Here is a 12,989-nt window from a genome sequence, read left to right as displayed (position 1 = left end):
ACTGGGTAATACAACGATACATAAAATTATGTCAATGTTTTTTTTCGCCCCTACCTCACTGAGCGGCGAAGTTTTGCAAATGTGCGCTCACATCGTGAATGTTTTTGTTTTCCTCCGGGGTACGTTCAATGTTGCCCGTCTTGATCTGAACGCAATTTTATTGAAAATCAAATTAATAACAATCTGCTGAGACGCTAAGTACGTCGTCAAGGCCTACCTGTTGCTGTTGAATCGATGGACGTATGACACCTCGAGTGTGGACGCAAGAACGACGCCTAACCATGTGATATTGTCATCTTTGGTGACTGCTTGTATCAAACAAAAGACGGATAACCCCGCGTTGCCCCTCCCAAGATGGCCGCCACGCAGGCCCATCAGTGAGCCAGCCGGGCTGCTCCATCACGTCTTCTCTTCACATTCTTCTCATGACTGCTCATCCTTTCAAATTTCTTTCTGATTATTTCAGACTGCCATTGGTGCTTCTTTTCTTTCAACATACAATCCAGACGCAGCCTTTTTTTTCTTCCTCCATCTTTTGGCGCGAGTTAGCCTTAGCCCCGGCCATTCGTCAGGACCCATCAAAGGAGGGATGACGAATGTCTTGAGCCCTTTTATTGCATGCAGGCGCTGCCAGCGCAGAGCCCGACGGCGGCGAGCGCACGTGTGAATGAAGAGCCATTTTAGAAAGATTGGCCGGCGCCGAGGCGCCCAACGGCAAACGGGAGGCCGCTCGTCACGTCGGATCCCGTTCGCAGGAAAAGTGTGGCGCTTTGTGCATGAAACTTTTCCGACTCGCGTTTTCTCAGCGGCATAAAAGTGAACCACTGTTCAATTTCACTTTTGGTCGAAAGAATTCAGCTTGTCGTCGGAGAAGCAGAATTTCACTAAGATTGCCCCATTTTGTTTTTGTTGATTTCAGCTCGTTTGTGTTTCAAGTCTTTTTCCGTGGCGAGATGCCGTTTGTTACGTGTACGAGGAGCCTGTGCTGCCGGAAAACAACTTTGATGACATAAGCGAGCCAAATTCGCGAAGGGAGGGCCGGCTTGTTCGCCGTTCGGTCTCCATATGTTCGCCACACGGCCGCCCGTTTCACAAAAAAAAAAAAAAAAAAACAAACAAACACGATTAGCATTAGCCCGATATGAGGGGGGGGGGGGGGGGGGGGGGCGTCTGTGTTTTGGCACCACGTCAAACAACGGCCGCGCTAGCGTGCCACCGGCGTAACGATTAAAACTTGCAAACTTTTTCCCAGTTTGATTTGGCCGCACCATTAGCATGAAACGTTTTATTTTTAGCGTCTTTTTTTTTTTTTTTTTGTACACGCCACCAGAGCGTTGGCCGCTTTGCGCCGGCCAATCGCTTCATTTGTCGCCATCGTGGGGCTAATTGGACCTCCGGAGGAATAACGAGGTGACCCGATGAAAGCGACACGTGACTTTGGCTTCGTCACGTGACGACTTTTCAGGGCTTTTTTTGTTTATTTTTTTTTCATCCCGTTCGCTCGCTCGGCGGCGTTTTGCCTTCTTCCTGTGCCGATCTGACGAACTTTCCGCCAAAAGTCTGGTTTTGATCGTCCAACTTTGATTTTCTGGGCCAAAGAGACGTCACGACACTTTGTTGGCACAGTTAAACAGAAACGCGAAACGTCGGGCGCTTTCGATGATTTCATCTTTGGGCAAGGCGAGGCAGCTTTAGTTCTCTCGCGCATTTCTGACAGCAGCTAAATCAGCGTGCTTCACATCGTTCCAAAAGATCACTTCAAGGCAAACACATTTTAGACATTGAGAAAAAAAAAGAACGGAAGAATTGAAGATGTTGAGAAGCAAATGAGTCATTTGCTAGCGTCAACTAAAAGAGCCCGATTTTTTTGGGGGGATCGTTGAAATGCTCTAAAATACTTTCATCATAGTTCTGGGCAGGAGGAACGTGGAGCAGGATTTTGAAGACATTTTCCCGTGGGGCTGACTTCACACCTGCGTGCAGCATGACAGCGAACGTTTGTGGCATTTGTTGGGGCGGAGGAGTTTCCCATTTGAATAATTGAGTTGAAGCTCAGCCTGGTGTGCGGGCCGCGATGCGTGTTCACGTCGGTTCTCTCGGCACGCCTGCGTCGTATGTTGCTGCGGCATCCATTCGGCCGAATTTTTATTTTTTTTTGTAATTTAACCTGTCCAAAAAAAAGGATAATTTTCCCCGAACTTCATGATGTGCAGAAATCATTATCATACTAATGAATAGTCCTTACGTGTTGTTGACCTGATCTATTCTGCACTTTCTAGGTCCAATATCCCAACATGTCCTCCTGGACTTGATGTCTTCTAAAGTCTTTGTCTTTGACTTTCAGGAAAAAAAAAAAAATCTCCTGAAAGGCAAACTTGATTCCGACACGACGGCTCGCTTTCATTGCTTTGGATGTCCAACATCAGCCAGTTTTGGCTGCGCTCGCGAGTTGCAGGTTGGGAGTTTTCCGTCCTCGTCGTCATCGCTGTCAGGAGACCTGCCAGACCGAACCCATCGATGGCCGACGGGGTGGTTAGAAACAAGAAAAGAAGAAAATGTTACAGTTGCTGTCGTGACGTTTGCCCTAAAAACGACCTTGTTTGCGGACAAAAATGCAATGGACCAATGACAGAGCCTTGAGGGACTGTTGATTTTTATGGCTGCCATTGTGGGGATAAAATGAAAAGGAAGACAATTTTTTTTTTTTTTGTCGAGATGGAAAAATGAAGACAAAATATAAGACCTGTCGATTGAATGGCTCTTTATAGATGAAACCAAAAAGAAAAATGAGGGCAGAAAAAAAGACCTCTTACAGAGCCCGTGGGACTCTGTCGATTTGATGTTGTTCCGTAACGAGCACAAAATAAGCAATTATGACAATGAATTCAATTCATAAATAATCGACGGCTTTCTTTTCCGAAAACAAAACGAGTGGCTTGGTTGTATGGCTTCCGTGCACGTGGACCTCAAGGCTTTCGCAAGCCAAGGGTGAGCCGAGTGTTCTCACCGTGGTGGTCTTGACTCGTCCCCCCGGTTGCGTGCAGGTCCAGCCCGACTGATTGACGAGCAATTCGCAGCCCTCGCCGTCCAGACACGGACTCATCCGGCACCACTGACGACTCAGCACGATGTCGGCTGCCCGGGCAGGAAGGGAACCGCGTTGTTGACATGACTCGCGCTAAGCTAACCTGAAGCTAACTGCGCACTAGCTGGGTCGGTACAGCCCCGCGCAAAGGCTAACGCGTGGCCGCTGTTGCGTACAGGAAGAGAAAAGTCAAGAACATGTGGACAAACTGATTGGGACGCCTGCAGGGAGTGAAAATGTGGCAAAGGTATTGCGACACATTCGGTAGGTGAAGTTGTGGACTGGACACAAGTGTTGGCGCATATGCGGGAGTTCAAAAGCGAAGGAAATGCAGACACAAGTACTTCGTATGAGGGCACGTAGGAAGCGGAAAGTGGAAAAAAAATGCAAACAAAAGTCACAGTGGAAAAAATGCATTTGTCCAAATGTTTTTTTTTTTGTTGTTGTTGTTTTTTTTAGCAGCAAAACGAAAAAGCCAAAGTGACATAAATACCAACAAAGCGCTTGCGGAAAAGGTCACAGATGTTTGTGTTTCCAAACATTTGTCATCCGTCAGCTGACACACGTTGCGGAGTGTCATGTGACGTCGACGCGTGACCAACAAGCGTCGTCACTCCGTGACAAAAAGGAAAGCTCAAAATGGGCGGCACCGGCGCCGCTCTGACCCCCAGTCCTGGAAGCTTTTTTTTTTTTTTTCCTAACCAGCACGTATGTGTACTAGCTAGCTAGCTAGCTAGCCACCCAACTAATCAACATAAAGACACAGCAGCCTAATGACCTGTCTATCCTAACCAGCACGTATGTGTACTAGCTAGCTAGCTAGCAAGCTAGCCACCCAACTAATCCACATAATGACACAGCAGCCTAATGACCTGTCTATCTAATCGACCAACCAACCGGCAGCCAACCAAAATGTCTCCTAAAGTCCGCACCTAATTGAGCGGCTAACCAGAAACCTAACGAACCCACTACCAAATCACGACTGACCCAACAGGCTAATCAATACGCTAACTAACAAACCAAACAAACGACCTGGTTTGCTAAAGTTGTGCTAAATTCGCTCCATTTGATTTTGTCAAGCGTATGGAATGGTCTTTTATGAGCGTCGCTCACCGGCTCTCAATCGGCGTGACGTCGCTGCGGATTTGTTGTTTCTTTGACTTGAATTCAGTTTGGACAGTTTGGGCTTCGGGGAGCTTTGATATCTTGTTGCGGATGAAAAAAAAAAACAAAAACCCCACAGAAACATCGGCCATATCGATCCGAATCGTAAGCCGTGATAAATGGGTGGAAATTTCAAATCCTTCCTTCCTCGAATGGTCTCACAGGCCGCGTGTTGAGAATCGCATCGAGTCGTCTTTTGTGAAGAGACGCACGCCGCGTCAGTCTATTGCCTCAACGATCAAACCGCTGACCCGATGAACCGAGTTCCCAGCAGCCAAACGATGAACCCCACGAACCAAACGAACTAACAGACAAACATTTACGAGCAAACAGCCGACTTAACCAACAAGCTACCGACCAGAATGAACTAACCTGCCGGCACTCTGGCATCTCACCGCGCTAACTAACTAGCCGACATCCAAAAACGAAATGACTCTCTCTTAGAAACAATGAAAGCAATGAAATAAAGTGAGGAAGAGGACCTAGGACAGAACCCTGTGGGACTCGTGGAGACGAGAAAGTACAGCGTCGGCCTTTTTTGCCGTGTGCTAAAAAGGATGACGTAACGGTCTCACCGCGTACGCAGGCGGGGCGGGCGCGGGTGGCGCCGGCCATTTGTCCCGGGACGCAAGCGCAGCGGGCCGTCTGCCGGGCGACGTTTCGTCTGGGGTGGCCGCCGCGGCGCTCCAGCGTCACCACTTGGCAGCTGCCCACCTGCGGCTCACCTGCGTGAGACACAATCGCTGGATTGGCTCTTCAAAATAAAAGGAGGTGGCATTCGGGATTCCCCGTTTGTCGTTCTTGTCCCTGAAACGCGTGGGCGTGGGAAATCGCGCGTGTTTCTCATGCGTTTCTTGGAATCGGCTGCAGTTTTTCAGATAGGAACATTTGGGACGACGAATTGATTCGATGACGAATGCGCTTTTGACAGGGGACGGAACTTATGCTTTGACCTCACCTTGTTTTTGCCGATGTTGGCTAACTTTGCGGATTTTGGGGCATGATTTTCACACGAACGCGCTTTTTGCAGAAAGAAGGCTCTCCGCGACGACAACGACCGCGGAATTGGACGACCATTGGAATATTCGGCGATTCATCGACAGACTCATCGATGATGAAAATCCTCTTTTGGCGTGGCCCCACAGGAGACACAAAGAAGTGGTGATTTTTTTCTTTCGAAAATGTCACAAATGACATTTGAAATGTTGACTTAGTAGCCACAATGTGGACGTAGATCAATGAAATTGTTCGCAGTGTTTTTCCTGCTGTTGCTAGGCAGAGTTCGGGGGCTACCCTCGTTCCTGCGTGCAGCAGGTATGTTTTGGACTCACAGTGGCACCACGACGTACAATTTGAGTTGCGCTGAATCCCTCAGATGAGGAACTAGTATGACGTTGTCGTCATTGGTAGGTCGAGAGATCACTTGAGCCTGTCAAAAGTCTCACCACAACTCCGAATGCGGGGCTGCCGGGAAACCCGTCGGCGTGTACGCGCGCGCGAGCGAGCGAGCGAGCGAGCGAGACGCACCTTGGCGGAGGTCGTGCCTGCGGAGCGCGCACAGGAGGAACCAGCAGAGCCCCGCGGCGCTCAGGGGCATCAGCAGCCGCAGGAGCTGCATGGGAGGCCGGCGTCAGGGGTCCAAAATGGGGGGGGCTCAACGGCCGGACCGAGGTGCTCCCGGGTCGGCTCCGCCGGAGGGGCGCGGGGGCGGCATGCCGCGCGCGGCTGACAAAAATTCACCTGGAAGTCGCTCTTCAGCGCACCAACCAATGCGTGTAAAAGAGAAAACGCGCAATTTCCCGGCTTCGTCGTCGCACGTCCTGCGCCTCCGCGGCCGGCGGTGCGCGGAGGAGTCGCTGGAAGTGAAGGAGACGCCGGAGCTTGTGCCGGAGTGAGCAAGATGAGGCCACAGAGAGAGAGAGAAAGAAAAAAAGAAAGAAGCTCACTTTCACTCTCGTCTCTGTGACGTCACGCAGGCAAATTGAGTCGCTTGCGTAGCCTTAAATTGAAGATGTCAAACCCTCGTTGGAGTCTCAAGATAGATTCAGTCAAAGCAATATGTCGCGAGTGCCGTCACCTTTCACCTCGCCGACAATCGAGTGGAAGGCTCATCGGGAGCCACATCGCAATTCTTTTCGACTCTCGTCTCTGTGACGTCACGCAGGCAAATTGAGGCTCCAAAGTCGCTTGCGTAGCCTTAAATTGAAGAAGTCACACCCTCGTTGGAGTCTCAAGATTGAGACAATCGAGTGGAAGGCTCATCGGGAGCCGGATCGCAATTCTTTTCCTGTTCAATAGATTTCAATTGTGTTGTATTGAGGTGCATTGTTCTCGCCCGCTTGAGGCGAAGGGCTCAATTCTTGACGCTTCGCTTTCAGCCTTCGAGCCTGTTGCATGTGCGCGGTGACTCGGGGGCACGTCAGCGACCGCGCCACAAGTTGCAGTGAAACCCGAATGCCGAAACGTCCGTCGGTCTGTCCGTTCACACAAATGCACTTTACGTCCCCGTAAGCGCACACGTGATGACATCTGGCCTCGCATCCGTGAGCGTTTTGGACTTGGCACAACGGCAAAACGAAGCGCGACCGTTGGGGCGCGCGCCCTCGTCGGTCTGGGCCAAATGTCCATTTTGGGACACCGAAGAGCTTTCTCCCGTGAGCACATTTGCGAAACGTTTCGATGAATGAAGCCCGTTGACTCGCTTGAGTCGTTAGCTCGATGCTAACAATGAGCATTTGCCAGAGCGACTCAAACCCCGAGTCGGGAGGATTCAAGAAAAATGTCCCAAACAACGACGCGGACGTCTTTGTGACCTCTGACCTCTGAATTTTGCGACGTCTCCCGGGACCGGCGAGACCCTTCGAGGAACACTTGGCCCCGCTTTTGGGTTGCTCTGTTTGTGGCGTTGATGGGGAACGATTCAGTCAACCGAATCGTCGGACTCCGCTGCGTGAGTCAGTGCACCGATACGACCAATAAATTGGCGCGTTCGTCGGGCCTATTTTTCTTGGCGAGGGCGCTCTCGCGTTCACTCTTTGCAGCGGAGAGTTGTTTTCTCATTTCAGATGCGAACAAGTTGATGGCGCTTGAGGGAACTTCCTGTTTTCCCTCCTAAATGTTCCACTCTGTCAATATTTCATCGCGTGCGGTGCCCCGCCCCCCTCACTTCCCCCGGACGAGGGCGGGGAAAGTGTCGTCAACCGGCGGGGTGGCGCCGGTGCGTCTTTGAGGCAGTCGGGTTGCGTCATCGCGTTGACACCTGAAACGTTGATGAGGCGCAAAGCGCCAAGGGAGGCGGGCGCATCCGATGCGTCAACATCCCGTCGAGCCGTCTCGGGGAAGCCAACACGACCGAACGATTCGGGTTCGAGGGTGACAGTCCCAAGCGAGTCCGCGAACTTAACCGATCCAATCGGGTCGTCCTCGTCTGCGGTGCTGCCAGTGAAAGCCCACAACTGAATTGTTTTCATTTGAGTCAGCGAGTCGACACATCGGAGTTCGCCGCGGTGAGTCGGTGAGCTCACACAATCGAGTCACAGGGTGAGTCAGTGACCGAATGGTCTTGAGTCTCCACTGCTTACTCTCAGTCCAGTTACTCGAGTCAGCGAAATTCGGAAGGCAAATCTTCGGATGCATAAAACATGTTTTCACATTAATGCCCCAAAAGACTAAAGAAAAGCCTCGCTTGTGGAAAAAACGAGCAAGCACGCGCACCTGACCTTTAAAAGTGCGTTTGTGCGTGCGTGTGTGTCAAGTTGTATAGGTCAGAGTTTCACGACATTTATGCACATCAACGGAAGCTACTCAATAAAACATGACGTCATCTCACCTAATATTTCACGTGACCGCATATGATCCTCCCAATGTGTGCGCAGTTAATTTCTTCCGAATAAAACAAAAGTCAACTAGATTTCGTATCCGTGTTGTCTGCGAGGTGACGTCGCATAACATGTCTTAAAAAAAAGCAAAGCACGCTCCTGACGCTGGTCCTTTAGATGCCCGCTGAGTTGAAGTTACAAAGGCAACTGAAAGTGAGCTGCCGTGAATTTAGTCCGCGTGCGTTTTGATTTTGATTTTGCTCTCTCGCTGGTCAAGATGGTGAGCCGAAGAGCAGAGCAGTTTGGCACATGTGAACGGTTGTTAAAAAAATATATATATAATAACAGGCTTCAAGATGGTTTATAGCTGCTCCCGCTTGGAGTGGACTCTTAAGGTAAACATTAAACAAACCGAACAACAATATGTATGTGTTTGTATGTACAACCACCACAACTTCGTCCCAGGAAAGTCGTCTCGGGGAAGCCAACACGACCGAACGATTCGGGTCCGAGGGTGACAGTCCCAAGTGAGTCCGCGAACTTAACCGATCCAGTCGGGTCGTCCTCGTCTGCGGTGCAGCCAACACACACACAATGGGACCAGAGAGCAAAAATTGTAGACAGACAATGTTATAATATCACACGCATATATTCTTGATCCTCCGTGAAGGACGACTAATGTTCCTGTGGTTTATCGCGACGCCTTCATTACACTGCCCCCCAGTGGCCATGGTGCTCACACCAGAAGAAGCAAGGGAATGTCCATTGAATTGAAGCACAAAGGGTGACAAAAAAAAAAACGTTTGATTCTTTACAGTCTATTGGATTCTGTCTCGATTGTATATATTTTTTTAATAAAGCATAATATTATGACGTGATATTAGAGCCATTCTCAAACCTGTGCAGGTCTCACGCTGCATTCAAGACTACTGCAAGGTAGGACATTTACCATCTAGAGGTGGAAAAAGAACCCCAAAGACTTTTTTTTTTTTTAATGATTTATCAGTGGATAGCCTCCATGAAGAAATAGGTTCTACGACACTGTCAAGTACACAAACCAAACGGCTGTCGACCTCGCACATCTAGAATTTCGTGTTCCGGGCCAGGTTCCCGAAGAGGCGGCGGCAGTCTTAATTTCCCACTTTTGTGTCGTCTTGAACGCAGCATCCGCCCGCTTTCACGAACCTGTCGAGTTCTTCAATCGAGAGGCGGTTGGCGGCTGGACGAGGCGCAGCTGGAGACGCGGTGCAATCAACTAGTGGGAGGAGCCTAAAAGCACCATTGCATTTCTTTTCAGAACTCAACGCACCGAAGCGAAACGTCATCACCATGACTCTGAACCAAGTACTTTTATGTCTGGCGTTAGCATTAGCATCATTAGCCTCCGCCCGGGACTTGAAGTCGAGACCAAAAGTCCAGCAGCCGGCAGGTAAATATTTCCAAAGTCCTCATAAATAAATTGAAATCATGACGTTTTGTACATGATACATTTACAAGCGGACACGGAAACTCTTTTCATGGTTTCCTGGTCGTCTTTGATGAATTTCTCCCTGTGCTGTTCTCTTCTTTCACTGAGCGGCGCTTCGAGACGCGTTTGCTTTTTGACGGACTCGGTTGATCGCAGCTCGAGCAGAATTCATGTTCAGATCCCGTCATATTTTCTGCATTCATTGTCCATCGTCTTCATTAAAAACAACAGCGATCTAATATTCTCTTTATATATGTGTTAATCAAGCGGTTATTTCATTTTCATTTTGTTTCAAAAGTCAAATGGATGGATGGGTGGCAAAACTTGTTCCATACATTTGCTATGTTAATGAATTTTACTGGTTGCTAAATTCACGAGATTATGTCGAATGTGGTTAAAAGAATGAGAACTTTTATGTTAAACTATTTTGAATGCGCTTCACCCCCCCAACTTCCTTTAAAAAATACAAATGTTAAAACGATTTAGTACAAAATCTCAGCCACTCTCTTGACATTTACATCGATGATAATACGCTAATGCTATTCATGTTTCGTATGTTGAAATGTCACGATATCTTAGCATGACCAAGCACAAACCACAAAAAAAAAGGACCCTCGACTGATTGGTTCAAGATGTGCTCATCGCAAAACATATTAAGGCCGATTCATCACTTAATGCCGTGGAATCTTCTTTGGAGACCGTACAGTTTGCTGATCTCCGTCTGCAGGTGCAGTTCGCCAACCTTTTCCTCCAGCGCACCAAGTGAAGCGGTCCTTCCGTGAGCCGTTGTCCTGGAGGTCTCCGGATCCCCCGGCGGAAGAGGAGCCCCGCTTCCCGCCGCATTTTGAGCTGAAGAAGCCTCCCGAGGCGTCCGACGCCATCCTGGTTGTGTGCGAGGAAAACTCGGTCCGGGTGGAGGCCAAGCGAGACCTCCTGGGGATCGGGCAGCTCGTCAAGGCTGCAGATGTCACGCTGGGAGGGTGTCCCGCCACCGGCGAAGACACTCGGCACCAGGTCCTCATCTTTGAGTCGGAACTCCACCAGTGCGGCAGCCGGCTGCTGGTGAGTTTCTGACCGGATCTGAAGTTCTAAGACTTGACGCATACCGAGGTAGCCTTGACTGATGTTGGTTTGGAAATTGATATATCGAGCCACCACATCCGGTTCCTTTGCGTGGGAGGGAGCTATTCTCAACCGCTCCGAGACATCCTGTAGTCCCTGTAATGTGTCCGACTAGCCCTGGAGTAGCTCCTCACGGAGTAGCCCTGGAGGCATTGGAGATACACTACTACTCCCAAAAGGTTCGGGATGTTGGCCTTGGGGGTGACAAAAAAAAACAAAAAAAAACAGAAAATGTATTAGCCAGGGGATGGTCCTCAGACTCGCTGGGTGAATCACAAGGAAACCTCTCGCGGCTGGCATGGGAATGTCCAGGTAAATGTGGACCGTGTGAGCCAGGGCCAGATGGATTCAGGAAAATGGCTGAATGATTGTTGATCTGAAGCCGACTTGTCAACTGTTTGGTTTTTGAGGACACTTTAGTCTCAGTCTACCAGCCCATATCCGTTCCTCCACTCACCAACAGTCACAAACCTTTTGGATAAGGATCTTCCTCTGTGAGGCGTCCACTGTTAGCAGCTCTGTCATCCGGGATGGTCTCCGAGAAGCTCCTGCATACGGAGGATCCAGACGGTGGCTTGGTCATCCATCTTGAATGCCTCCCCGGCAACTCCCCGCGAAGGTACTACCACCTACCCGATGGAGTGTCGCAGGGTAGACCGAGGAGTCGCTTGAGGGACTATGTCTCCCAGCTGATCTGGGAACGCTTTGGAGACTCTGAGCACCTATGACCAGGATGTGACGAAAAGGACGGACGGACGGACGGATGGATGGATGATGCAAACTGACCCGTTCTCCATTTCAGATGTCTGAGGACGACTTGGTCTACGTGTTCACGCTGCAGTACACCCCTTCTCCTCTGGGAGACACGCCCATCGTCCGGACCAGAGATGTCACGGTCAGCATTGAGTGTCAGTACCAGAGGTGGGACTCTACGCAACTAAAGTACCGTGCAGTAGCACCGTGACCTGTGCCTTTTAATTGATTCTGTGACCTCAATTGACCCCTATAGTCCAAGTCGATCTCTCGAGCGATGGCGCCGATGTTCCGCTTCTGCCAACTTTGCGTTGCATTTTTAGGAAGCATGACGTGAGCAGCGGTTTCCTGAGTCCCACCTGGGCCTCGTTTAATGACTCTCAAGTTTCTGAGGAAAGCCTCTACTTCTCCTTTAGGCTGATGACCGGTGGGTGCCCTTTTTAGCTTCCAGCGCAAAATCATTTTGAGGTGATGCTCTCGCTTGTCCTCGTCCTCTCTCAAGATGACTGGCAGGTCGCTCGGCCGTCTTCTCAGTTCACGCTGGGCGACATGATGAAGTTTGAGGTTTCGGTCAAGCAGTTCCACCACACGCCCCTCAGAGTGACGGTGGACGACTGCGTCGCTACCGTGGTCAGGAACGTGGACACGGTCCCTCGGTACTCCTTCCTGGGTAACAACGGGTGCGTTTGTTTGGACCAAAGTTTTTTTTTAAACCCTATTCACTGAAATTACACACGCGTACCACAGTCCGAAAAAAAAAGAAACGGCATGAGGCCTAATGGGGAGGTTTCAGCGGGGTGGGGGGGGGTCCTTCCTCTTGTGGAAATTCAAATGCATGCTCACCTCCACCGTTTGCTATCAATCTGGAGCTCACAGTCCAGAGTCACTGCTTGTGTACTCCAATTAACGCAGATGTCGCGATACATTATTGAAGATGCAAAAAAAAAAAAAAAATTGATAATTACTGCTGTCAAATGATTAAAATATTTAATTGTGATCAAATGTATAATTTCATAGTTAACTCAGAATTAGCCGTAATTAATCACAGATTTTTATCTATTCTAAATTTCCTTTCATTTCTTTTTCTCCCATTTTTCCCATTTTAATGATCTCATCAACATGGAATCGTGAATCAGTTTTCTTTGTGCAAAATGCAAATATTTACTGAAACAACAATTTCGATTTTCAACTTGACATGAACATTTTTCACATGGAGCACATTTGATGATTTTAGAGCAACGTAACATCTGCTGTTCACGTGGTGCCGCATTAATCTGGCGATTAAAAAAAAAAAAGAATCAAGTTAAAATTGTTTTAAATGAATGCCGATAATAATGCGTTAAACTGACCGCACTAATAATAATAATAATATAATAATAATAATAATACATTACATTTATAAGCGCCTTTCAAAACACTCAAGGACACTTTACAATCAAAACAAGAACAATAAAACCACAGATAAAATTATAAATAATAAAAGGAGAGATGAATTTAAACTCAATTTAGCGACTCGAAATAGTTGACGCCGGCAACATCGCCGCCACAAGGAGCACCAGCTGACCCAGCAAGGCCGGCC

The 12,989-nt window shown here is 48.9% G+C and overlaps 1 protein-coding gene and 1 long non-coding RNA gene across 2 annotated transcripts in view; one reads left to right on the top strand and one right to left on the bottom strand.

Moving 5' to 3' along the window:
- Positions 1–2,148: 2,148 nt before the first annotated feature.
- On the bottom strand, positions 2,149–5,005 carry LOC109522971 (uncharacterized). The gene is made up of 3 exons (XR_002169669.1): positions 4,825–5,005; positions 3,008–3,135; positions 2,149–2,497 (listed from the first exon to the last, which is right to left on the bottom strand). It is a non-coding gene; the product is annotated as an uncharacterized LOC109522971 (long non-coding RNA).
- A 4,268-nt stretch (positions 5,006–9,273) lies between these two features.
- Positions 9,274–12,989, top strand: part of LOC109522968 (zona pellucida sperm-binding protein 3-like) — a 5,396-nt gene continuing 1,680 nt past the window's right edge. The window contains exons 1-5 of the mRNA XM_019881796.1: positions 9,274–9,496; positions 10,263–10,597; positions 11,460–11,578; positions 11,734–11,837; positions 11,913–12,090. Coding sequence (XP_019737355.1) covers positions 9,397–9,496; positions 10,263–10,597; positions 11,460–11,578; positions 11,734–11,837; positions 11,913–12,090 — 836 coding nt within the window. The 5' untranslated portion in view covers positions 9,274–9,396. The remainder of the gene's footprint in view (positions 9,497–10,262; positions 10,598–11,459; positions 11,579–11,733; positions 11,838–11,912; positions 12,091–12,989) is intronic.

This window comes from Hippocampus comes, unplaced genomic scaffold, assembly GCF_001891065.2.
Source record: "Hippocampus comes isolate QL1 unplaced genomic scaffold, H_comes_QL1_v1.1 scaffold299, whole genome shotgun sequence".
NCBI classification, from domain to species: Eukaryota; Metazoa; Chordata; class Actinopteri; order Syngnathiformes; family Syngnathidae; genus Hippocampus; species Hippocampus comes.
The sequence above is the reverse complement of the archived record's forward strand: the minus strand, read 5'-3'. Positions and strand labels throughout refer to the sequence as shown.